This window comes from Pelophylax lessonae (genome assembly GCF_965119305.1).
Source record: "Pelophylax lessonae genome assembly, chromosome: 4".
Taxonomy (NCBI): Eukaryota; Metazoa; Chordata; class Amphibia; order Anura; family Ranidae; genus Pelophylax; species Pelophylax lessonae.
The window spans coordinates 205,262,814-205,289,249 of record NC_138771.1 but is presented as its reverse complement, the minus strand read 5'-3'; the positions used below and the strand labels follow the sequence as shown (position 1 = coordinate 205,289,249).

The 26,436-nt window shown below is 42.4% G+C and overlaps 1 protein-coding gene across 1 annotated transcript in view; it reads right to left on the bottom strand.

The window, feature by feature from the left end:
- The window catches only part of TBC1D22A (TBC1 domain family member 22A), an 860,932-nt gene that overhangs the window by 800,327 nt on the left and 34,169 nt on the right, over window positions 1-26,436 (bottom strand). Inside the window, exon 3 of the mRNA XM_082254309.1 lies at window positions 1,037-1,377. Within this exon, the coding sequence (XP_082110435.1) occupies window positions 1,037-1,377 (341 nt within the window). The remainder of the gene's footprint in view (window positions 1-1,036; window positions 1,378-26,436) is intronic.

Genomic DNA, 26,436 nt, shown 5'->3' with positions numbered 1-26,436 from the left:
CTATAAGAGTTCTCATGGGAGAAAGGTGTCTCCACTGAAGCTTTATCACCAATCCTTGTTTCCACAACAGCCAAAAATTATCAAAATCCAATTGTCCTAGGGACAGAAAGTGAGGTGACATCTTCTGAACAGGGGTACAGAACGTAAAACAAATGGTACAGGGGCGTTAACCCTTCCCTATGCTATGCAAAAACCTTAAAAATTATTCTTTTGGCTGGGGCTACACTTAAAAAATTTACCTGTTCCAACTTACAAACAAATTTGACTTAAGAACAAACTCAGTCCCCGTTCACACTGGGGCGACCTGTGAGGCGACCTGGTCGTCTCACAGGTCGCCGTAGGTCGCCTTCCATAGGGAAGCTGCGGACCCGTTCTAATAGGAGCGACACAAGTCGTTCCGACTTAGAAAAAGGGTCCGGAGCTTCTTTGGGGTGACCCGGAGTGACCGTCATAGACTTCAATGTTATGAAGTCCGTGCTGGCCGCTCCGAGGTCGCGTGTGAACGGGGCCTTAACCTATCTTGTTTGTAACCCAGGGACCGCCTGTACTCACTTCAGCAGTCAGTACAGTACTGTCCACCCTGAGCACATAACTACCATGATCATAAAAGGTCATTTACATACACTGCACCTTAACCAGTGTAGGATTCATATGTACTAAATAAATAAGAATGGTCACAATGTGGTTTATTTAGAGAGGGCAATTAGTGACAATTCTACAGAGAAACCAATCAGCTTCTAACCTCAGCTTGTTTAATTAAGCTTTAGAAATAAAACCTGGAAGCTAATTGGATTCTCTGCAAAATTGTGACTACTTTTGCCCTCTCTAACTTTAGCAAATAAACCCCAATGTAACATGAATTGTTAATGAGCAATAACCCCGCAGTTCTACAGTTGCATATGTAACATATCTGTCTGGCTTTTCATTTAAAAGAAAAGGATTGCACTTTCCTCAGAAGAAAGATTTGTTTTCCACAAGGTCACACCCCTACGTAAAAAATCTAAAATAACATAACATGACACATTTGAGTACATACCAGATGATTTGGGTATCTGGCTTTCACTGGCTGATTTCACAATCTTGTTATCGCTGGTCACATGTGAGGAAAGCTCTTCAGGTGCCACAGGTCTGTCTCCCAGCTGTTTAATCTCTTGGAATTTGTTCTGCTCTTGTAATTTCGTATGGTTTTGGATGACTTTGTTTGCAGTTTCTAACACAACCTCCGTATTTAAATTTTCTGCTGCCATAGCTAGCAGTTCATCATCATCCTCTCCAACATCCCATGCATCGCTTGTGTTGCTTTCAAACTCTTGGAAAGTGGTGATCTTTTTTAGCTTTATAGGTGTTGTTGGAGGCTTTTGAATTGTTTTTGTCAAGCTATGAAATTAGAAATGAAAAACAATGTGAATGTATTTATATAAATTCCAATAACCTACAACAAAAACACCAAAATTTAGTTATGTAATAACGACCACAGACAGAAATAAAATATAATAAAATGGAAGTCTCGGCTGCTTATATTATGATCAGCATCATAAAAAAAAATTACGCTTTTGAGTGTTAAGTCCCTGAAAAAAAAAAAAACTGCAATAAAAGAGAAATTCTCTGTGTCAAATGCACCACACAGTCACCACAAGTGCCCAGCAAACATTATGGTAATAAAAAGATCTCAGATATTTTGGGAGGACTGGCAATAGATGTAGACCGCATACGGGGCAGACTTTCGGCTCTTTCACATCCGCCGATCCCCCCTGAGCCGGTGGATGACAGCTCCGTCTCTGCTTGCAGTGCGGAGAGGGAGGTGTCACAGCTCCCGCTGCTTTCTATGGGGGATCGGATGAGAGCGGACCCTCTGTCCACTCTCATCCGATCTGATCCCTGAATGGATGGAAAAATAGGGTTTCTATCCGTCCAGATTTCACGGACAGGATCGGATACGGATGGCAGCGGGTGTCAGCGGAGGTGTCTCCGCTGACATCTGCTGCCCCATAGAGCTGCATGGAGGATCCGATCAGATCCACCTAAAAAACTGACAGGCGGATCTGATCGGATCGCCCGTGTGAAAGAGCCCACAGTTCCAATCAGCAGGGGATTAGCTCACAGATTCCCTGCTGATCGGAGCAGAACTCAGTTTCTATAGAGCAGACATGGACAGAGCCTGCTCTGCTCTATGGGCAGCCACAAATAAACTGACTCCACTGGGCAGATCCCCTTACGTTTATTTATTTTTTTTCCGTTTTTTGTGAACCCAATTAGACCCAGAGGTAGGTGGGTGTAAAATAAAGGCCCGTACACACAATACAAAAATCGGAAGTAAAATTTTGTCCGACGAACGATCTGCTGATTTTCGGATATTAGTATAGTGCTTTCGACAGCCGATAACGAATTTTCGTACTACAAAAATTGGATGTGCAGACTATAAAATTTTTATCGTACGTCAACACAACGTCCGATTTACATTTAATTAGTACAGTTTTCGTCCGAAAAAAAAATTGCATGCTCAGAAACGAAAGAATACATACAAAACAATACAATTTAACACATGACATCACTTCTGAAGTTGAATTCGGTCTTACAAAAATTTTCGTATGAAAGTAACCTCTTCACTTTCCATATGAGACTAGCATGCAACAAAAAACGGACAAAAAGATCGTTCAACAATCTGATCGTGTGTACGAGGCTTAACACAGGTTTATTTGCATCTGCATGTCCACAGGGATAAATGGACCTTCTGATCAGAATGACCACAAGAAAGGGGCCCAAGGATAAAAAGCAGAACTGCTTAGACCACCAAAAACAGCTCGGGCGTGTTTGAGTTTGTACGCGCCCAATCCCGCCAAGAAGCCGACACTGCACTCCGCTAATCACAGGCAGTGAGACATTTCCCGATCCGCAGCTGCACAGATTGGGAAATATCTCACTGCCTGGGATTAGGGGAGTGCAGTGTCGACTCCCTGGCGGGATCGGGCGCGTACAAACTAAAACACACCCGAGCTCATCTCTAATTATTAGGTATGCTGATTTCAATAGAACATTAGATAAAAAAAAAATGCAAAAGGCATTAAATACATTTAACATCGGTTTCTTGATAACATTGTTTGTGCATCATATATGAACCAGTTAGTTAAAGTATAACTAAAGGCAAAACTTTTTTTATTTTTTTTTTTTATTTTGGGACAGAATTTTGGGTTGTTCCAATAAAAGTAAGAGAAAAACTCTTCTGATGGAGACACTAGTTTTGGTGACTTAATGGGGGGAGGCAAGGAATCCCCTTCATTTGCAGGGATTTCCTCTCACTTCCCGTTTTGGCTGGGGAAGGAAGTGGTAAATTTCCCCAATGGGACACAGAGAGCAAAAAAGAAAAAAGAAAGAGAAGGGCAATGACCTAACCCTTACTCTATATAGGCGTGTTTGTTGTTTCTTTCTTTTTATTGCTAAATTAGTACACTGTGCAATAACGGTTTTAAAAATGACAGGTAAAGTCCTTTTACTACTTGTTCTCAGCCTCTGGCACTACTGCTTGACAGCTTAAGTTACAATATGGAGAAACATATAAAGAAAAGGCATGCGACATAAAATTCATATAATGCATACCGCCCTTAGGGCTCTTTCAGATGGCCGCTCCCCTGTTTTTGTCCGCTGCTGGACTTTTTTTTTTTCTCACGGAGCGGATGACATTTGTGTCATCCGCTCCATATGTCCGCATATCATCCCATCCGTTTGCGGATGATATGCGGACATAATGTAAGTCTATGGGCATTGCGGATGTCAGCGGATGACACCGCTGACATCCGATTTTCCTTCCTTTCTGTTTTTTGAACGGAGGAAAAATAGGGTTCTGTTCTGTTCCAAAAAACGGAACAGAACTGAAAGGAAGAAAATCGGATGTCAGCGGATGGTATTCCGCTGGCATCCGCAATGCCATTGACTTACATTATGTCCGCAAATCATCCGCAAAAAAATAGGATGATTTGCGGACATACGGAGCGGCCGTGTGAAAGAGCCCTTACACATAAGAAAGAACTCCAGGAATTTAGGCACTTTTTAAAATGTACTGGCTTATTACAGGTTAAGTCCAACAAGGTGTATTCCCCCTAAGTGCACTTACCTCTTTTATTAACAATTTACATTTTTACTGAATGCTAGAATATAGCTATAGCTGTACTCCCAGCACTCGTAATACACATGTAAATAAAAGAGTGAAGTCCATGAGGTGGCAAAATTACTGTAAGCCAGCACATTTTAAAAAGTGACCACATTTCTGGAGATCAGCTTTAATCACATATCATTTTAAAGTTCTAAAAAATATTGTAATAGTGGTCCTGAGCTGTGACAGAGGCCAGTGCTATTTAAGTATGCAAAATGAAAAAAAAAAAAAAACCTTAAGAGCCCATTCACACTGCCGCGACTTGTTAGCCTGACAAGTCGCGGTCAGTCGCGGTCTATTGAGTAGTACAGGACCCGTTCTAATAGGAGCGACACAAGTCGCTCCGACTTAGAAAAAGGGTCCTGTACTACTTTGGGGCGACCTCAGAGCGACTTGCATAGACTTCCACTATGTGAAGTCCCTGCAAGTCGCGCCAAAGTCACGGTGCACAGCGGTGCAGGCGACTTCACAGGTCGCCCCCCCCGAAGTCGTGTCGCCTCAGTGTGAACCGGCACTTAAGGCTCCATTCACACCTGAGCGTATCGTTTTCAGGCGTTTTATTATGCTTTTTTCAGGCGTTTTTTTGCAGGTGTTTGGAGGCAAGCATTGACATCTAACAAAAACGCTTGTAATCCGCCGAAAAAAGAAGATCATGTACTTTTTTGAGCTTCAGGCGACAAAACGCTCAGATGTGAACAGGGGCCATTGAAATTAATAGGATTTTGTTTGTTGGGCGTCTTGAAACTTCAGAGATGAGAGTTTTACGAGTTGAAATGCGCTCAGGTGTGAACAGGGCCTAAGTTGTTATCGGTAATGTAAACTACAATGTCTTGGTAGAGTCCCCACCCCAACCCAAACCAAAGCAGTCTTCAGGAAGGTGTGAAGGACAACAGACATAAGGCCCCTTTCACACATACGGTCCGTTCAGTTCATCAGTTCAGTCACGTCAAATGTTTTTCATCAGTTTTTCATCCATTTTTCGTCAGTTGTCATCCGTTTTTCGTCAGTTGTTATCCGTTTTTCATCAGTTGTTATCCGTTTTTCATCCGATGTCATCCGTTTTTCATCCGTTATCAGTTGACATCAGTTTTTTATCCGTTGTCATCAGTTGACATCCGTTTTTCGCCCGATCCTTTTTTTTGACGGATGAAAAATAGGGCATTCATCCGTTCAAAAAAACGGACATTGACGGAAGTGGATGAAAACGGATGTTAACTGATGATCATCAGTTGTCATCCGTTTTTACATAGAGATACATTGATGTCCGTTTTTCATCCGTCAACGGATGGATGAAAAACGGACAAACGGACAGCATGTGTGAAAGGGGCCTAAAGCACATCCAGAGTGTGCCATGTAGAGCGTGTGCCCTGGGCACATCATTCAGCAGTAGGGATGCTGCAAACATTCACAACACCCTGTCCCTGTGAATCCGAGAAAAGCAAGTGCACAGACTAACGGAGACTGCAGAGACAGGAGAGATTGATGCTGTGACATTTAACAGCAATGCAAGTTGAGCATTGCTAAGGCAACCGTCTGGAAACGACAGCGACTGCACTGTCACAAAGTGCAAAAGTGGGTTACACTGCACTTACAGCATGGTGACTTTGCAAATCAATCACTATCTGCTAATGAAATATTAGTATTTATGATGAAGCCTTGATTCTTTTTTTTTTTTTGTTTTTTTTTAGCAGTGTGGACCAATTACAGGGTGCACTTATAGTGCATGCCAAAAGGTGCTATTTTCTGTAGACACATTCCTACATACACAGAAATTTGTGGTGAGTCGTACACCGGGGTATAAACCACACCAGTTCAATATCTGAGCAGACAGTAAGGGCCAGTTTACACCATAGAAACGCAGCCCAGATGCTTTTTCTGCTAGTGCATTTTTGAGGCGTTCCAGTGCATTTTTTCCCCACTTAAGAGCTAGTTCACACCACATGCGTTCCAGTGTTTTTTTTTTCTGCATCCAAAACGCATATAAAAAGAAGGTTACATGGTTTTAACTGGCATAGTTTACATATCAGTGCTTGCAATTCCAAAAAAAAAAAAAAACAAGAACAGAACTGTACCGGAAATAGCGGTGCACCGATCCGATATGAGAATCGGATATCGGCCTCGATACTGCCAAAATAGCTGGATCGGGGATCGGTTTCGTCGCAGCAGAACCTACCGCGGTGTCTGCCGAGTCCTGGCTCAGCCGTCACTTACATGCACGGAGCCGCTACTTCCTGTATAGGTCCGGCTCATAGGCGGAGTGATATCAGATGCACTCCGCCTATGAATGGGAGAGCCGTACACAGGAATCAGCGGCTTTGCTCTGTACTGCAGCCGCATGCTTCCCGGGCTCAGCCACAGACACACAGTGCCTACAAGCAAATCCCAGCAAGTACCCTTATTGGTGTGTGTGTGTGTGTGTTTTCTCAGGTTCAGCTGCTATGTTGTATGTTGCATTTTAAATTCCTGTTTGCAGGACTTTGCACTTTAGATTTTTTACATGTTTACTATTTGATTGCTATTGTATGTTTTAAGCAATAAACTGTTTTTTTTTTTCTTGTGGCTACATTTTATTCTTTTTAATTTTGAGTTTGATTACATATATTTTAGATTTTGAATGTACAATTGTTATAACAAAACAATAGTTCAGGATCGGTATCGGCAGATACACAAAGCCAGGCATCGGTATCGGGACTAGAAAAGTCGGATTGGTGCACCCCTAACCGGAACACAGTAAATTGCATCAAACACACATTGAAACGCACCTACATCTATCAAAAATGCACCGGACCTCAATAGAGTGAAAAAAAAATTGTAAAAAAAGCATCTGGAAACGTATTAAAAACGGGAATGCAGAAACTTATCCGGAACGGATCTTGAGAATTTTTTTGTGGTGTGAACTAACCCTAAATAAGGATACATGTGTTCCGGTGTGTTTTTGATGCGTATTACAGCATTTCAGTACAGCCCAGTGCAGAAAAAAATGCAGCATGTTCTACTTTTTTTTTCTGGAACTGGAACTGCCCACACCGATGTGATCTATGCCATTAAAAACTATATAAACCTACTATGCATGTGTTTTTAACCACTTGCCTACCGGGCACTTAAACCCCCGTCCTGCCCAGGCCAATTCTCAGCTTTCAGCGCTGTCACACTTTGAATGACAATTGTGCGGTCATGCAACAGTGTACCCAAATGGAATTTTTTATCATTTTTTTTCACACAAATAGCTTTCTTTTGGTGGTATTTAATCACTACTGGGGTTTTTATTCTTTGCTAAACAAACAAAAAAGGTCTGAAAATTTTGAAAAGAAACAAAAAACTGTTTTCATAGTTTGTTATAAAATTTTGCAAAATGGGTAATTTTTCTCCTTCATTGAGGTGTGCCGATGAGGTGGAACTGATAGACTGCACTGTTAGGCACTGGTAGGTAACATTAATAGGCAGCATTGATGATGAGGCACTAACTAGCAGCATTGGAGGGCACTGATAGGCAGAACTGATTTGCAATGGTAGGTGGCACTGGTGGGCACAGATGAGGCAGCAGTGACTCTCTCTCTTCGGGATCAATGTCCCTCTGAGCCTCTGACAGAGGCCGGTGATCGGCTTTTTTTTCTCTCCCCACGCTGTTGGCGTGAGGGGGAAAAAAAAAAAAAAAAAGCAGATTACCGGCTCGGTTTACATAAAGTGATCATCTTTCATTGGCTGACAGCTTATCACGTGGTAAGGGGCCCGGATCGGCCCCTTACTCCGATCTTTGATCAGCCGAGTCGCATGAACTTGCTGATCACAGAGCGAGCCTTGCATTCCCCGCCCGGCAATTAGGCCCGGAGGAGGTTAATACAGAAAAAAAAAAAAAAAACATACTGTACTGCATGTGGTGTTTACTGGACCCTTAATAGTTGAATTACATATGCAGGTATACATATATTAGCAGGTAATTATATAACCTCAGGGGCCAGATAGCTAGCCCTTTTTTAGAACCTTGGGGCCAGGTGACAATTGTGCTACTGACATTGACAGCAGCAGAATCACACAGAGCCTTCTAGTTTTGAATGGAGAATCTCTTCTTGCTGGCCCAGAATGCTGCAGAATCTTCCTCGCCAACGAGTGGCAGAGAGTTGAGAACTGGACATTAGTGCCAAATTTGTGGGCAGAGATACCCAGCAAAATGCAAAAGTCAATACTGCTGCATATTCCAACTTCATTCTCTTTTGCAACACCTGGAGATTAGAAATTTAGGTGCCATTCACACCTGAGCATTTTATAATGGAAGCTCCAAAACACTCAACATCCAAAATCCCATGGTTTTTAAATGTACCTGTTCATCCCTGAGTGTAGCGTCGCTTGAAGCGCTTAGCTTACGAAAAGTACATGAGATTCTTCTGAACTACAACTACTTCTCATTCAAAGTCTACATAGGCTAAAATTAGCATGATTATGTGAATTGCATTAACATGATGCATTAATGATTATAAATGATAGAATGCACACTGTGTTTACTTGAGTTCAAGTGCATTCAGTTTAAGGCCTCATGCACAGTGGATGTTATCAAAACGTCAGTAGAAAGCTGTAGCTGTAGGAGTTTTTTAGCTTATTTGCAGTAGTGTTTTTCAGCGTTTTTTTAGCTATTTTCAGCTGTAGCGTTTTTTTAGCTTTTTTTTGGGCAAAATTATATTCCCACAAACTCTTATGGCTCAAAAACATTAATAAACGTTGAATAGCTGTGTTTTTAGGCTTTTATCAGAGTTCAAGGGTTTTTACAGCTGAAAAACGCCTCTTAAAACCCACTAATTCTGTTTTTTTCCCAGCCAGAAAATGCCCCTGCCAAAAAGTGCTGATAACAGCCTGTGTGTGCATGGACACATAGGATAACATGCTGGGGAGTTTACTGGCTGTAGAAAAACAACGTCTGATGCCAAAAAAACAGCAGCTGTAAAAACGTCCAGTGTACAGTTGTGTTCAAAATTATTCAACCCCCCATGCTGTAAAGGGTTTTAGGGAATTTAGTGTATATTTGTAATTGTATTCAGAATGAAATCCTACAAGGACTTCTTAAAGAACCATATGCAACTAAAATGACATCAATAGGTATTGTAATACAGTGGTAAATGTTTCTTTTGTGAATTCTTCATTGACACAATTATTCAACCCCTTAAAGACTACCACTCTGAAGAACAGAGGTTCATTGAAGTGTTTTCAATCAGGTATTGAAAACACCTGTGGATGTCAGGGAGCAGCAATAAAGCCTAATAAGCACCAATTAGGCAGCTTTAAAATGACTGTGATAATCAGCTCCTTCTAGACATTTACTGGTGTGGTTACAAACATGGTGAAGTCAAGAGAATGGTCCAGGAAGACAAGAGAAGAGGTGATTACTCTTCACAGGAAGGGCAATGGCTATAAGAAGATTGCAAAGATGTTAAACATACCAAGAGACACCATAGGAAGCATCATTTGCAAATTCAAGGCAAAGGGCACTGTTGAAACGCTACCTGGTCGTGGCAGAAAGAAGATGCTGACTTCGACTGCTGTGCGCTACCTGAAGCGTAGAGTGGAGAAAAGTCCCCGTGTGACTGCTGAGGAACTGAGAAAAGATTTGTCAGATGTGGGTACTGAAGTTTCTGCTCAGACAATACGGCGCACACTGCGTAATGAAGGCCTCCATGCCAGAACTCCCAGGCGCACCCCCTTGCTGTCTCCAAAGAATAAGAAGAGTCGACTGCAGTATGCCAAAAGTCATGTGGACAAACCACAGAAGTTTTGGGATAGTGTTCTGTGGACTGATGAAACAAAATTAGAACTGTTTGGGCCCATGGATCAACGCTATGTTTGGAGGAGGAAGAACAAGGCCTATGAAGAAAAGAACACCTTGCCTACTGTGAAGTATGGCGGGGGGTCAATCATGCTTTGGGGCTGTTTTGCTTCTGCAGGTACAGGGAAGCTTCAGCATGTGCAAGGTACCATGAATTCTCTTCAGTACCAGGAGATATTGGATGACAATGTGATGCAGTCCGTCACAAACCTGAGGCTTGGGAGACGTTGGACCTTTCAACAGGACGATGATCCCAAGCATACCTCCAAGTCCACTAGAGCATGGTTGCAGATTAAAGGCTGGAACATTTTGGAGTGGCCATCACAGTCATCAGACTTAAATCCGATTGAGAACCTCTGGTGGGACTTAAAGAAAGCAGTTGCAGTGCGCAAGCCTAAGAATGTGACTGAACTGGAGGCTTTTGTCCATGACGAATGAGCGAAGATACCCGTAGATCGCTGCAAGACATTTGTGTCAAGCTATGCTTCACGTTTAAAAGCTGTTATAACTGTAAAAGGATGTTGTACTAAGTACTAAGATTGAATGTCACTTGGGGGTTGAATAAAACTGATAATGATGTGAGCACAGAAAAGACATTTGTGGTTATTTCATTATAAATGTTATGTTATATTTGTCTGACCTACACATGCCTCTTTGATTTAATTGTAAGCAGGATGACTGAATGATCAAAATCAATGTCAAACCGGCCAAAACAGTCAATTTCAGTGGGGGTTGAATAATTTTGAACACAACTGTACATGAGGCCTAATTGTGGTTTTTAAAAAAACTGAAATCTGTACATCCAGGGGCAGATTAGATACTATGAACACAGCTAAATGCAAATAAAAGAAAGTTTACAGAGAAAAGTATGTATGAAACACCTAAAAAGGCATGTAAACTGCACACACTATACCATCCAGATCAATTTCTCCTACATTTAAATAAATAAAATAATGCATGAATAAGGTCTTACACACGATGCTAAAAAGTCAAATCAACATCCGCTACCAACTTGCACATTACTAAAAAAAGTTGCAAGCTTTAACCTTTGAGGGCTTAGAGCAGCACAAATCAGCTTTAAAAGCATTACAGTTTAAGAGGAGGTCATTTACAGCCTCTGGTAACAAATATGTCTTTTAACCAGAAAATAGTAAAAGTATTTTATTTTAAGTTTTTAGATAACAAATAAGCTGACATGCAGCTTAAAAGATTGTGAGCTATAATCTGGAAGACGTAAATTTTGTGATACATTACCAGTTTAGTAAATAGGGCAGAAGTTTTATTCACCTATAATATGTGTTCATGAAACTAGTCACCAAGCAATTTACAGACATAAAAAAAAATGATGATCTACCAAAACTATAATTAAAGTCCTATGCCAAGATGTAAATCTCCTTAATGATGCCACTCTAAAAAGTCAACACCTTCAAGATGTCAGGAGAGCTGGGTTTTAAGAAGTACAACTTGTTCCCACTGGCCTTTTTTCATTGTAAGATCAAAATATGCACGCATGAAACTAACAATGATATACGTGTGTGTGTTTATTTTCTGTCTATAGTATCAGTGAAAAACAATAAAAAGAGATACACTTTAGTAAAAATAAAAATAAACAAAAAAAATCCATATAAAAAGATTCAAACAGATTCTTGCAATCTTTTAGTTTTGAGGTCTGATAAGCATTATAGAGTGAGGGGTCTTGTAAAACCCGGTGCCTAAACATTTTTCGGCCTTTAGGGTTTTTATTCTAATTTAAATGCCGTAAACTGCAGTAAAAAGGCATGTAAACTTAAAGCGGAGTTCCACCCATTTTTAATAGGTTGGAATACATAGATCTATGTAATCCCCTTTAAAATGGCTTTTACCAATGGAAACTTTTTTTTTTGCTAGTAAATACCTTAATTTCTGCTTTATTCCTCCTTTCCTCGCTTCCGGGTCCGATCGGCAATGACGTCATTCGGCGATTCGCAGGGTGTGCTGGGATGTATTCTATTCCAGAAATCTCGCAGGAGCTGAGCTGTAACACCGTGCCTGCCCCGCCTCCGCCCCGCCTCCCCTCATTGAGTTGTATTTTATGCCATGTATTCAGGCCGTTCTCTGCCCCGCCTCCGCCCCGCCTCCTCTCATTGAGTTGTATTGTATGCAATGTATTAAGGCCGTACTCTGCCCCGCCTCCTCTGTGAGTTGTATTGTATGCCATGTATTGAGGCCGTTCTCTGCCCCGCCTCCGCCCTGCCTCCGCCCCGCCTCCTCTCAGTGAGCGAGGATTGAAATCATATCCTTACTGAGCTCACTGAGAGGGGGCGGGGCGGAGGCGGGGCAGAGAACGGCCTGAATACATGGCATACAATACAACTCACAGAGGAGGCGGGGCGGAGGTGGGGCAGAGAACGGCCTTAATACATTGCATACAATAAAACTCAATGAGAGGAGGCGGGGCGGAGCCGGGGCAGAGAACGGCCTGAATACATGGCATACAATACAACTCAATGAGAGGAGGTGGGGCGGAGGCGGGGCAGGCACGGCTCCGTACAGCTCAGCGCCTGCGAGATTTCTGGAATAGAATACATCCCAGCACACACTGCGAATCGCCGAATGACGTCATCGCCGATCGGACCCGGAAGTGAGGAGAGGAGGAATAAAGCAGAAATTAAGGTATTTACTAGCAAAAAAAAAAAAGTTTCCATTGGTAAAAGCCATTTTAAAAGGGGATTACATAGATCTAAAGTTCCAAAAATGGGTGGAACTCCACTTTAAACTGAGTGTAGAAGAGTTAAGAAAAAAAAAAAAATATGTGTTGCTTGACAGTATTTTAATCAAATATGTGCATATATTCACGTACGACACACCCACAAAAAGCTAGAAGAATTTGAATGTGCATGTGTGCGTGAAAGCACATGAATTACATGCATGATTATACAGCCCACCCTCGTATTTTTACACAGTAACTTTCTTCCATGATTCTGACCTTAATAAATCAGTGCCATGTGCAAGAACCCTAAAGCTGGCCATAGATGGACCAAAATGTAGCCAGTTTAGCAGGGATCGGTTATAAATTAACGAAATTTGATTGAATGGGTTTGTTGTAGAGCTGCACGATTCTGGATAAAATGAGAATCAAGATTATTTTTGCTTAAAATAAAGATCACTATTCTTGGCGTAACATCTTTCACATTAAAGAAAAAAATTCGGCTAATTTTACGGTTTAGTTTTTTTTTTTTTAATTAATTGAAGTGTATTTTTCGCAAAAAAGTTGCGTTTGAAAATACAAATAAAATATTGCAACAACTGCCATTTTTTTTTCTCTAGGGTCTCTGCTAATAAAATATATATAATATTTGGGAGTTTTAAGTAATTTCAAAGCAAAAAATATTGATTTTAACATGTAAGAAACAAGTTTCAGAAAAAGACTTAAAAAGTCTTTAAGTCCCAGTTCACATACATGCGATGCTGGAACTCTGGGAATCCACTGCGGGTTCTCGCATCACATTCAAATCGCAGTCAGTTCACCCTGCCATATGCGAATCGCTGGGGGCGTCAATACAAGGTTAACGACACCCCCAGATCAGTTAGCATATCGCAGTGCAAACTGTCAGTTTGGACATGAATCGGATTGCATAGGTGTGAACCACCATGCGATCCGATTCTGCTGCGGACCCAAAAAAGGGTCCTGTGCGTGTTGTGTCTGAATCTGATGCAATTTCAGCTAAGCAATCTGTATGGCTGAATTTGCATCGCACACACATTGCATGTGATTTTCAGAGTAGTGCACTCCGAATCAAATGCGATGTCTGTCATCGCACTAATGTGAACCGGAGAAGTGGTTAAACAGACCTCATTTACAGAATGAAGTAAGAGCCGGTTCACATTTGTGCGGCTGCGGCGTTCGCATGTAATGTCGGAGCGCACTGCTCCTTCATTACATGCGATCGGCTGTGCGGTGCGAGTTTAGCCATACACTTTGTATGGCTAAATTCGCACCGCACCCGCAGCAAACACGCACAGGACCCTTTTTTGCAGCCGCATCAGGATCGGATCGCACAGTGGTTCACACTTGTGCGATCCGATCCTGTGCGAACTGCAAGATCGCACTGCGATATGCAATCAAACTGGGGGTGTCGTTAAGATTACATTGACACCCCCAGCGTATCGCATATGGCAGTGTGAACTGCCGGGGGTGCGTTTGCGATGCGGGAACAGGCTGCGGATTCGCAGCCTTCCCGCATCACATAAGTGTGAACCGGGCTTAATCCCTTTGATCTAAAAGAATGAAATGATACAATGTTTATCTTTATCTCTCAGTGCTGAGCAATGTTGTGATACATTTTGCTGGCTGTTTTTTTTTTTTGAAAGCTCTGAGCAGAGAACAGCTCTGCACTGTTACATGAATTGTGGAAATACCGGATTAAGATCGTGAGGGGTGTGGATTAGAGATCATGATTATTTACAGATTAATTGTGCAGCTCTGGTTTGTTGCAACATTTTTCTAGAACATTAGTGCAGTCGATGGGCTGTAGCCACTGATCAGTGTATTCTGAAAGCAGAGAGTCCCCACTATCAGAACACAATGGGGTTGATTTACTCAAACTGGAGAGGGAAAAATCTGGTGCAGCTGTGCATGGTAGACAATCAACTCCTAACTTTAGGTTGTTAAAGTTTTCCAAAAAAAACTGGAAAGCTGATTGGTTTCTATGCACAGCTGAACCAGATTTTGCAGTCTCCAGTTTTAGTAAATCAGTCCTAATGTCTCATCAGGGAAGATTCCTCTACCCGTAGATAAAAATTGGTTAGGTAAATACCAGAAACATGCCCAAGTATCCTACGATGACGGACTATAGCAGCCACAGAATGGAGACGTACAATAAAAATTATGTGATTTTTAGCGAATAAGTATAAAAAGTATAGGAGGAATACTTGTCTTACCCCAAACATAGGGGAATTGTAACACACTATACATTGAATATACAAAATATAAAATTAGGGCCTTTGATAGAAAATAGCAGTACAATCCATATGAAGTATATGATGTGTTATTGTCTGTTCGATCAACGTTTCGCCAACCATTTGGCTTCCTCAGGACCCAGACATAGAGGAAGCCAAATAGATGGCAAAACATTGACGGAACAGATGTTGCAACATCATATATATTGTATGGATTTTACTGATATTTAGAATCAAAAGGCACAAATTTTATACTTTGTATATTCAATGTATAGTGTGTTACTATTATCCTATGTTTGAGGTTAGACAAAGTATTACTTCTATACTTTTTAATCTTTGCACTGGTGAAAAAAAAAAATAAATAAAAAAAAAAAAAAATATATAAATATTATATATATATATATATATATATATATATATATATATATATATATATATATATATATATATATATATATATATATATATATATATATAATTTCATTTATAGCCAATCTATCACTATTGACTCTTGATAAAACATAAGATATAGGCCAGCAGTAAACTGATCAGCATGCTTCACCTCTACAATGATAAAAAAAGAAGATTTGGATGAAAAGACCAAGGATGGTTTAAAGACACCCCGGGTATGATAGGGGTTACAGTCATTTAGGACATTTCATTCCCGAACACAAAGGCAGCTGCCGGACACTCCAATCAGCTGAACAAGAAACCCATAGGAATAACCCCCACCCCCGCCAAGTACAAGGCGAAGCTCTGTATTGAGGGTCAAGCAGGAATCAGACTGTTTATTGAAAAGGAATACACGCATTATATACACGTTAGAAGTCCTGTCTCTTATTGGGGGAATATGCTACAAGGGATTCCTATGGTCTTTCATACTCCCTTAGATAATCACTAAGCTCTTGTAAGAGCTTGTTCTGCTGCACTCTCTGGGGAAACATGGGAAACACAGGAACATGGAGCCTTGTCGTAGGTCCAGGGTGGGTAGGAGACAGCGAGACCCTAACCTAGCTGCAGCGGTTTGTGGGATCTGAAGTGGTTACGGTGTCTGGTGGAGTGCTTTAAGCCCTCGGGAAGCACTAGGAGCATCTGTCAACGGAGGTACCCGGTCGGGGTGCTGGTTGATCCGTTACAGATGGTTCCAACAAAATGTGTACAAGCCTGACTTCAGAGTGGGTCTGGATTCATGTTATATGGAACTTAAAAAAAAAAGCAGTGTGCCTATGCAGTACCCAGAAAAGGGTACCCTTTCCTTGAATTCCCCCTGAAAAAAGTGCATTGCAAAGGTATGTAAGGGTGACTAGACACTCCTCTGCATACAACCTCATAGCTATATACAGTATCTGTAATGTGTCTTTTACTGCTACCCCTATGAGATCTGGTGACGTCACAACTGTGATGCTCATTTTTCTCCTTGCTGGAGGCTCCGATATGAGGAAGGAATACTCTGTCTCCACTAAGATGGCTGCTCCCACACAGAAAAAAAAAAAAAACGCAAAAAAAGTCATAAAGGGGAAGGATAAGCTGCTGGAAGTCCACAGGCAATTTTGGGGACTAGTCCTTTGCTCTCTGCCTGCAGTTAGGGGCGCAACTTCTAAACAATGAAAGTTATTTGACGGTGTAACAAATACAATTATCAAAATAACTAGAGAGACAAATTTGTAGCATTTAGCAATAAATGAAAAAATAAATATAGTCACATTACCTATGTTATTTTTACTGCAATTCAGGAATAAAGAGCTTTAATAATTAAAAAGCAACAACACTTATGCCGAAAAAACATGTCTATATAATCTATTTTATGATCAATTCTATAAAAATAGGCCACTTAGCAGGGTCACTATATAGGGAAAGAGTGCTGATTTAACCACTGCCAGTCGCATTAGCCACAAAGTCATGGAGTTTGTAAGAATCCATAGAACTACTGAATATTGGTCAATAACATCATTGCTGCTCATGCATAAAAACCAGCTAAAATTTAACATTTCAGGAAAGTTACATTTTTCTGGCTTCTGATCAATAACCTGGAGGGAATTACAAAGTTAATTGAACTCCATGCAGTTTGTACACTGGATTCTCAAAGCACTTATTGCTCTGTAGGATACCTCACAATGAATAGCAATGTGATAAATGTGTTGAAAAGTACATACAAGAATTTCCTGGATCAATGATATTTGAGAAAAATGTTTTATTTATAGTTGAGAAACAGAGTTAAGTCAACCGCATAAAAGAAATGATTTCCGGTCCTGAACAACATGAAACATATCCTAATAGAGTCACCTGTGTAACAACAATTGTAAATAGTGAAATGAGATAGATACATACCTTGATTTTACATCAGAATGAACACAATGGATTTGAGTAAAGAATTGAGAGTCTATGAATAAAATAAAGCTAGACTATAACAATATTAAAGAGAACCATTGTAAGTTTTTTCTGACAAGTGCCAAAGCCACACTATGCGCTTACCAGAAGGGAGGTGTAAGCAAGCCCTTCAGTACACTCCAAAAGTATGGCTCCAATCAGCTCCAATGGGCATCCCTCTTATCCCTCCTATCAGTCAAGCCAGGTGGTGAACCGCGATCAGAAAACAGCACAGCAATGCAGACAGTCCGGGTCAGAGACTCTCCTGGGCTAGTGGTGTTAGGCTTCATTGGTTTCCAGGTCTAGAGTCCGGTTGCCAGAGCTGATGCACCATGTTGGGCTCTGACGCCTCTACTATGGTAGTGGTCTTGTGGAGACTGGCAGTTCTGCAGCTGTCCAATTCAGAAGATCAATGGGATTGTGCAACTCAAGTGATTAATCCTCTGCATTGTGTAAAAAGGCTGTGTGATCCTGTATGCACAGATCCTTACCCTCCTGCACATTTGCTCTTGACAAGTCTAGATAAGCACAGTAAGAGACCAAACTGAGCATGTGCAGCTGAACTACACTTACTGTGCTCATCTAGACTTGTGGTCTAGATGAGCAACATTAAATGGTTAATGTTCCTCCCCGCCCCACCCCCTGTAAGGACTCGATGACGGGTGTTCTGACAGATTGCTATACCCTGTCACTGCGCAAAATATTCCTCCCCGTCCCGCCCCCTGTATGGACTGCTATACCTTGTCAGAGTCGGTGACTGTAACAGCGGCAATCCGTCCTGTCTGCGCATGCGCACTGGTGAGTCTCACAGCTGTTTCATGACGTACCGCCACCGGAAGCGATGGGAGTATAGCATTCTGACAGGTTAAAGCAATCTGTCAGAACACCGGCCGGCGGGCCGGGCTCAGAACCCTGGCGGGCCGCAGTTTGAGGACCCCTGGATTAGAGGGATGCCCATTGGAGCCATACTTTTGGAGTGTACTGAAGGGCTTGTTTACACCTTTCTTCTGGTAAGCGCATAGCGTGGCTTTGGCACTTGTCACCGTTGAGGAAGAAGTCACAGTATTGCGGTGGAGGATTTCTGTTTCTTGCACATTGCACATCTTATTTGGACTTATCTTTATCTATAATTTACGTTTTTCTTGGTTTCCTTTGATGATTTTGATTAATCACGAACACTGTGGTATTAATTTATGGACACTGTGAAACAGAATTTGAACTAGATTGTTCACCGTTTCACTTTTCATCTCTAATTTACATTTATATATGTTGTAATAACATTTATTTCAATTTAGCGCAGCTTTACTCTTTGCATTCTCTATACAAGAGGTGGCTTGAAGCTGTCATTAACAACCAAGGATTTTGCCTAGTATTAAATACACTTCAGTTAGCGTGTTCAACACTTTTTCCCTGTGTCATTCCATTATATTACACATAACCCAATTACTGTGTAAAACTTATCACATGCTGTGGTCCCAGCTATCATGCTTCAATAAATCTTCTATGTTAAATTATTGATACTAAAGATCTAATGGACAGGTATTTGTTTATAAAACCTTTCCTGCAGGATTCAGTTTTTACAGTTGCAAACATCTACCTACCTAATACTGCCCAGGTAACCCATGCCCTACACTACCTTAATACACTTGAACAATTTTCAGAAGGCCACATCATTTTGGAGGGGGGAGTTAATCTTCAAATTAGACATAGCACAATATACATCCTCGGGGAGTTCTAGCCTTAGACTTAAAGACCGCTTGTCACATACCTGGTTGATGAGCTTGACGTGTTGAGGAAGGCCCCTCTTACACCTCCGGCTCAGGGCCCCTGGTAGAGTGAACAGGTGGCATGAGAGCATGGAGTGGCATGAGTGCCTGTTGGTGATGCCAGTAGTAGAGATGAGTCAGATGTAAAGCTGGAGCAGAAGTACCCAACAGTGAACCACAGCAGGTTAACTGGCTGGTGGCAGCAGATGGCTGGAAAGCTGGAACAGGCATGCACTGGCTGGCAACAGGCATGTGGTGAGCATGCGCTAGTTGGTAACAGGCAGGTTGTGAACAGGGATAGGCTGGTAACAGAATTGTGAGAAGCAGGCACTGGCTGGTAGCAGGTAGGTGCATGGAGCAGTTTGTTAGGCAGCGTGTAGAGAAACCGCAAAGTAAGACTGGCCGGATCATGAAGCGGTAGTCGGATCAGGTACAAGCGCATAGATAGGAACGTGGTCAAGAGGCAGGCCTAGGTCAGTAACAGCTAAGTAGCACAGAGGCAACAGGAGCATGCAGAAGCAGAGGTCAGAGGGTAGAAAGGCTCAGTCTAAACAGACAGCCTTGTATAAACATTAGCAACAGATGTGCATGTACATTAATGCGATTGTGCATGGGGATGTGTGGGGGCATGGGGATGCGCACGCACATAGAACACATGTGCCCCTTTTCCATGTGGACATGTAGGACTGCATTATAGCCTGTGTCTGGGCACAGAGATTTATCTTGAGGAGGTCTCTTGCTAGCTGGCATGCACTACCTGACACTGGCCCCTCCCAATGGGCAGCACTCAGAAGAGTATGAATAAATGCTTTAATTCGTTTTTGGAATGGATATCATTTTCAGGTCTACAAGAATTTTTTTCAGGTCCATACCACTTATGCTTAATCAAATACTGTAGTTAATATCCTTTCTTGCAATCCAGAACTGACACAATTTTGGATTCTTCATCCCCCATCGACAATTACTGGTTCAGGTGGACCATTATTCCTGTAATAGGAGCTCAGTGTGTATTGGAGCCATGCTGATCATGCTGAGCAAAGGCTCAAACCAGAACAGGCATTAGCACGTACGCGTAAACGAAAGTCAAAATGTGCATAAGCGCATGCTCCAAATGGCCTATTTAAACTGGACTATGACATGAACTAATTGCTGAGTGGTCTTTACCTAGTTCCTGTTTAACCTGCACCTTGACCTGCTAGATCTTTCTACCGTGCATGCTCCGGCTTGCCTTTGACCAATCTCTGGATTCTTCAGCTCCTACTCTGACCCTCCCTACCACTGTCTTGTGCTTCAGTGCCTTGTCTCGCCAGTATTCCGAGTTGTCCAGGGAGGACTCTGTGCCGACACCGGTCACACCTTCAGATCATATCCTGGCTGCCATCCGCACCAACTTAACCTCTCCTCTTGGGGAACAGATCTTGGCTGCCCAACCTGATGCTCCCACAGAGAAACCTGCTGGCAAATATTTTGTACCTGAGGGGTTGCGCATTAGACTGTTGCGAAAGTACCAAAATTCCAAGACTGCTGGTCATTCTGGTAAGAACCAGTTGTCCTGGGCTATTTCCCATCAGTTCTGGTGGCCATCTCTCCGCACTGATGTTGCTTTCTATGAGGCTGCTTGTTCGGTCTGTGCCCCGAAAAAATCTCAGCGGCACCTTCCTTTGGGCCTACTGCATTCCATTCCAAATATGGAGCGTCCCTGGTCTCACCTGGCCATGGATTTTATTGTGGAACTTCCTGCATCTCGAGGTTACACGGTTATCCTCATGGTTGTCGACCGGTTCTCCAAAATGTGCCACTGTGTTCCCTTTAAGTTGCTGCCTACCGCTTGTCTAAGGAGATTGGCTTGGACCGTGGGAGCCAGTTTGTCTCCAGGTTCTGGCGCGCCTTTTCCGCCCAGTTGGGTATTCAACTCTTCTTCTCCTTGGCCTACCATCCGCAGTCCAATGGTGCTGCTGAGGGTTCCAACCAAGCTCTGAAGAAATTTCTCTGCGGCGAAATCTGTGACCATCAGGACAATTGGGTTGATTTGCTGGCCTGGGCAGAGTTTGCCAGGAACACTGCCATCAACTTGTCTTCCGGAATGTCTCCATTCATGGACAATTATGGGTTCCAGCCCGTTGTGTTGCTCGAGTCATTCTCGCCACAGGACATCCCGGCTGTGGAGGATCATCTTCGTGCCCACCGTTCCTCCTGGGTGAAGATTCAAGAGTCTTTACAGGTCTCTGTACAGCGTCAAAAGCTCCAGGAAGACCGGAGATGTTTATCTGCTCCTTCATACCAGGTCGGGGAGAGGGTGTGGTTGTTGACGCGTAATCTCAACCTTGGGGTGCCCACTCTTAAACTGGCACCCTGTTTTGTTGGGCCTTTTCGCATCCTCCGTAAAGTGAACCTGGTGGCCTAAGCCCTTGATCTTCCTCCTGGCATGCGTATCTCCAATGTCTTTCATGTGTCACTTTTGAAGCCACTGGTTTGCAATAGTTATGCTTCTTCACTTCCTCATCCTCATCCCATTGCTGTGGGCAATCATGAGGAGTATGAGGTTAGCAGCATCCTGGGTTCTTGTCTGTTCCAAAGTCAAGCTCAATACCTGGTGCATTGGAAGGCTTATGGTCCTGAGGAGTGCTCCTGGGTTCCTTCCACTGATGTTCATGCTCCTGCCCTTCTCCGCGCTTTCCACGTCGCTTTCCTCAGAAACCGTTTTTTTTCCTCCATGGAGGAGGGGCCGTTGATGGGAGGGTATTGTCAAGGTCTTACCTGGTCTTCCTGTTGGCAGCCATCTTAGACATGTGCAAACTGCGTTCTCTTATAAACTTTTTTGCATCATCACTTGCCTGCTGCCTGGGAGTCGCTTAGTGATGATGCTGCACCCCTGACTATATATCACCTAATAGCTTGCAGTCCTTGCCCTTGTGTTGGTGCATAACTGCTAGCAGTCTTCTGTTCTCTGTGTTCCTCCGTGCATGACCTGGCTTGGCTGTCAACTTTCCTGGCTCTCAATCCTGCATCGGCAGACTACCCACTACTGGACTCGACCCTGGTTTGGATGACTACCTACTTCTAAACTCGATACCAGCTTGGATGACAACCCACTTCTGAACTTGACCCCAGCTGTTCCCGATTTCACTCCTCACTCTTGCTGTGCATTTATTGCTGTTGCCCTAATAAACTGCTTTATTTTACTTGCATCATCATGTGGTCTGGTTTCCTGGCACCCTGACCCTTTAAAGGATTACTAGTCCAGATTATATAATGAAAATCACAAATATGGATTGCCTGCTAACACCAAATTGGAAAAAATATCTGCTTATCTGACTCAGACCATTTGAAGGCCTGGCCTCCTTAACATTCCTTTTTCTCAATTGCGAACGGGTATTAAACCTGGAATAGTAAGGCGCCAGGACCCAATAACTATACTAATAGATTTTATAAACAATTTCAACAGGAACTGACTCCTTTTCTGTTAAAATCATTTAATGCCATCTCTCCCTCTCCCAGAGGTCCTTTCTCACCATAGGCATCGGAAGCTCATGTATCGCTTATTTTAAACCCGGGTAAAGATGGTAAAGATCCGGGGAGCCATCGCCCCATCTCTGCTTTAAATCTAGGAGCCAACTAAAAAAGTTAGGAGCCGTTTTTTTTTTTTTTTTCAACCTTTTGTTTACTGGTTACTTTCATCTTCTTGCCACCCAGGCAAATTTTCAGTGCTGTCGTACTTTGAAAGGCAATACTGTACTCAAATTACGCTTTTATAATGTTTGGGGACAGATGGCGCTTTCTTCTGGTGATATTTGATCACCACTAGGAGTATTTTTTGCTTAATACATAGAAAATAAAAACAAACAAAAGTTTTGAAATAAAACAAAAAAACACAACAAAAACTGTCTTCAATTCTGTTACCTAATTTTGCACGTAAGAAGTTTTTCTTCTTCACTAATGTGCGGGTATGAGGCTGCACTGACGGGCACTGATAGGCTGCGTGGATGGACACTGATGGGGCTGCACTTATAAGGCAGCATCGACAGGTCAGCTTGATCTAGAGACACATCCAGCGGGAGGGATCTGCACAGGGGACACTTCCTGCCAGGGGCTCTGCTCCTCCCCTGACCGTCCCTTTCTACTACTTTACAGCCCCTCATTTGCTCTAACCTGCCCTTCACAGTCCTGCCCCTCTCCTTTTTTAACCCAGCTTCACTGCGCTGCCCCCCCCCCCACCCCTGGCATCAGAAAATAAACGTTCCTGCCAGCTGTCTGGCAATGATGCACCCAGCTGCTCCCCCTCCTTATGCTAGCCACTGGTGCCAGGCTGCATTTCCTAGTCGCAATGGCAACCTTGCGCCTGGGGTTTGTCAAGCCCTTGCTTACAGCCATTACTTCCATCTTTCTTTCATACTGATCAGGAGGGCTTTCTATCCCATAGGCGAAGAATAACACCCTCAAAACGTTTCACTTATTCATTGCGATCGGAATGGTGGAGTCCCTCTCTTCCAGTTGTCAATGGATGCTATATAAGCTTTTGATAGAGTGGACTGGGACTTCCTCAGATTGATCTTAGGGTTGCAAATCGGGCTGGATGATTCCTTTGTGGCAAAAATGGTGGTGTAATATACCTCATCCTCTGCTAGGGTTAAGGCTAATGGCTCCTTGTCTTCCTGTTTCTCCAACACAAATGGAACTCGCCAAGGGTGCCCTCTATCTCCCCTTTTATGCGTTTTCCATGGAACACCTGGAGATTGCCCTGAGGAACCATCTTGATATCCAAGGCCTCCAGCTAGCTACCTAGGAGTATAAATGCCCTCCAACCCCTACCTTATTCCACCAAAACAGATTTTCTTGTCCTCTTTAAATGTTATTCTGGCTTGCCAGAATTACCATGATTAAAATGGATGTCTTGCCCATATTCTTATATTTATTCCAGATGGTCCTATCCTATACCAAGAGCTACCTACAAAAGAAAAAAAAAAAAAAAAAAAAAAAAGGAGGAGATCAGCATTTTGTTAATAGATGTGTTTGGCATTATACGCCAAAATAGTGGAATAGGGGATTCCTTCATTTTGGAGGGATTTCCTCTGCTATTTTGCCTATGGAACAGGAAATAAAGGGAATTCTGCTCAATTGGATATTGATGGCAAAAGAAAATACCTATTAAAATGTATAAAAAAACTTACCACGCTGATGAATATAATATGCGAAATAATTATATTGCACAACTGTGAATCAGACAACTTTTTCTTCTATCAATAACCAGCTGCTATAAATAAGTATAAACTCCTAAGTGATCAAACAAAATGGTAATTACAGCTCTAAATCAAATATACAAGTTATTCCTTGTGAAAATGCATGCACAATAAATAATTCCATAAATATTGTGATTGAATAAAGTCCTCCGAATAATACATAAAAATATTTTTAACCAAAATTAATTTCCAATAAAATTAGTTCAAATTAAACAATCCAAACAGTGTAATGTCTAAAAAGTTCCAATTACCAATATGGATTTTTCCAAGTGTAGAAAACAGTTATTTAAGACGTAAATCCAGAAAATTAGAAAGGGGCGGTCACGTGGATTTTTATTGTGTTGAGAGCAAAACTAAGATCTGCCCCAGTCTGTAGAAAATGTTATACGGCCAGAAGGATAGGACTGGATATCCTACCATTATTTTTACACCAAATACAGAATTGTTTCCACAGTTTGTTGTAGATAATGTTAGTAGATTTTCTGCTCCCGAGGATGGTTTCAATAACTTTCTGAGACAATCCTTTTTGTTTAAGTAGTTTCCCTTCAGAAGCCAAGCCGTCAGAGAAAGTTGGGCCACTAAAGGGTGCTTCACCACTTCTTGATGCAGGAGGTCTGGCATGCAGGGAAATATCCAGGGATCTGTTGGGCTCTCGTGGGACAGTAGTGGGCAGTCAGAAATACTTCTGCAGCCCTGTATTTGAGCTACCAGATTACCTTCGGAATCAGAGAGAATGGAGGGAATGTTTATTCCAGCTATCCCCCCCCCCCCCCCCCAAGACTGAAATAGAGCATTCACTCCAAAATACTGAGTGACTCCTTCTGTAAGGAAAAGGACCCTTCCACCTTGCGGTTTTCTCTCATAGTGAATAGATCAGAGGTTTCCCCCATTTCTCCGCAATCTGACTGAAAATAGTCTTGATTCAGACACTATTCTGCCTGAGAGATCTTCCTTCTGCTCAGACAATATGCTAGGCTGTTCAGTTCCCCTTTCAGATGTACAGCTGACAGATGCTAGGTTTTCTTCCGCCCATCCTAAAGGTCGTCTGCGATCCCCATTAGACCTGCAGCTCTTGATTTTCCTTATTTGTTGATAAAACACATCGTAGCTATGTTGTCTAAGAAAATGCATTCTCCCCTTATGGCTGGACTGAACATGGCCTGAGCTTCTCTGACCACTCTCAGCTCCCTTGCATCAGATGAGTTGTTGGCCCATTGACAGGACCAGGCACCCTGAACCTATTGATGGTTTATGTGGGATCCCCAACTATACGAGCTTGCATCCCTGGTGACAACGACTAGATTTTGTTGTGACTAGACACTGATTTTCTAGGTCACCACCTGACTGACTGCTTCACTGCCTGCGGAATGTTCACTACAGTTCACAGAGATTCTCTGGCCATTCCAAAACAGACATCATGAAGAAGCACTGGAGGGGCCGCATATGAAAATGGGCCCACTGAACTCAGGGAATGGCCATAGCCATCAGGCTTGGACCCTCATAAGATTTTTTGATTTAGGAAAAGGAATTCAGAATGAAAATTGCCGAAGGTCCTGAATCCTTTTCTTCTGTGAGCAAGATCTTCATCTCCGCTGGATCGACCACATAGCCCAAAAAGGTCACCTTTTGGAAAGGCTGGAGGTGGGATTTTTCCAAGTTTATCAACCATCACAAATTTTGAAGGTGCTTGATCGTTAGGTTCAGATTCTGCTTCACCTCTTCTGCTGAATCCGTGAACAACAGTAAGTCATTTAAGTAGGGAATGATCTGTACTCCTTCAGCCCTTAAGGCCTCTAAGGCATCTTGCCAGTACCTTGGTGAAGGTCCAGGGTGCAGAAGCTAGACTGAATGGAAATGAGTTGCATTGAAAATACAGGGTTGTCCCTGGACCTTTTACTGCAAATCTGAGAAACCTTTTGGATTCTTGACAAATTGGAATGTGAAGGTACGCATACATCAAATCCAATGGGACCATAAAAGGCCCCCCGGAGTTAGGAGTTATTTTGTGGTGTATATCAACTTAAACTTAAATTTCTAGTACCCTACCAAGGAGTTGACTTGTTTTAGATTTAGTCAAAATTTTGCGGAGGGTTTTTGCCTTAAAGATATGCAAGAGTAGAACCCACTGTCTGCCTGACCCTGGGGAATGAGGTTGATCACCTTCTGGTT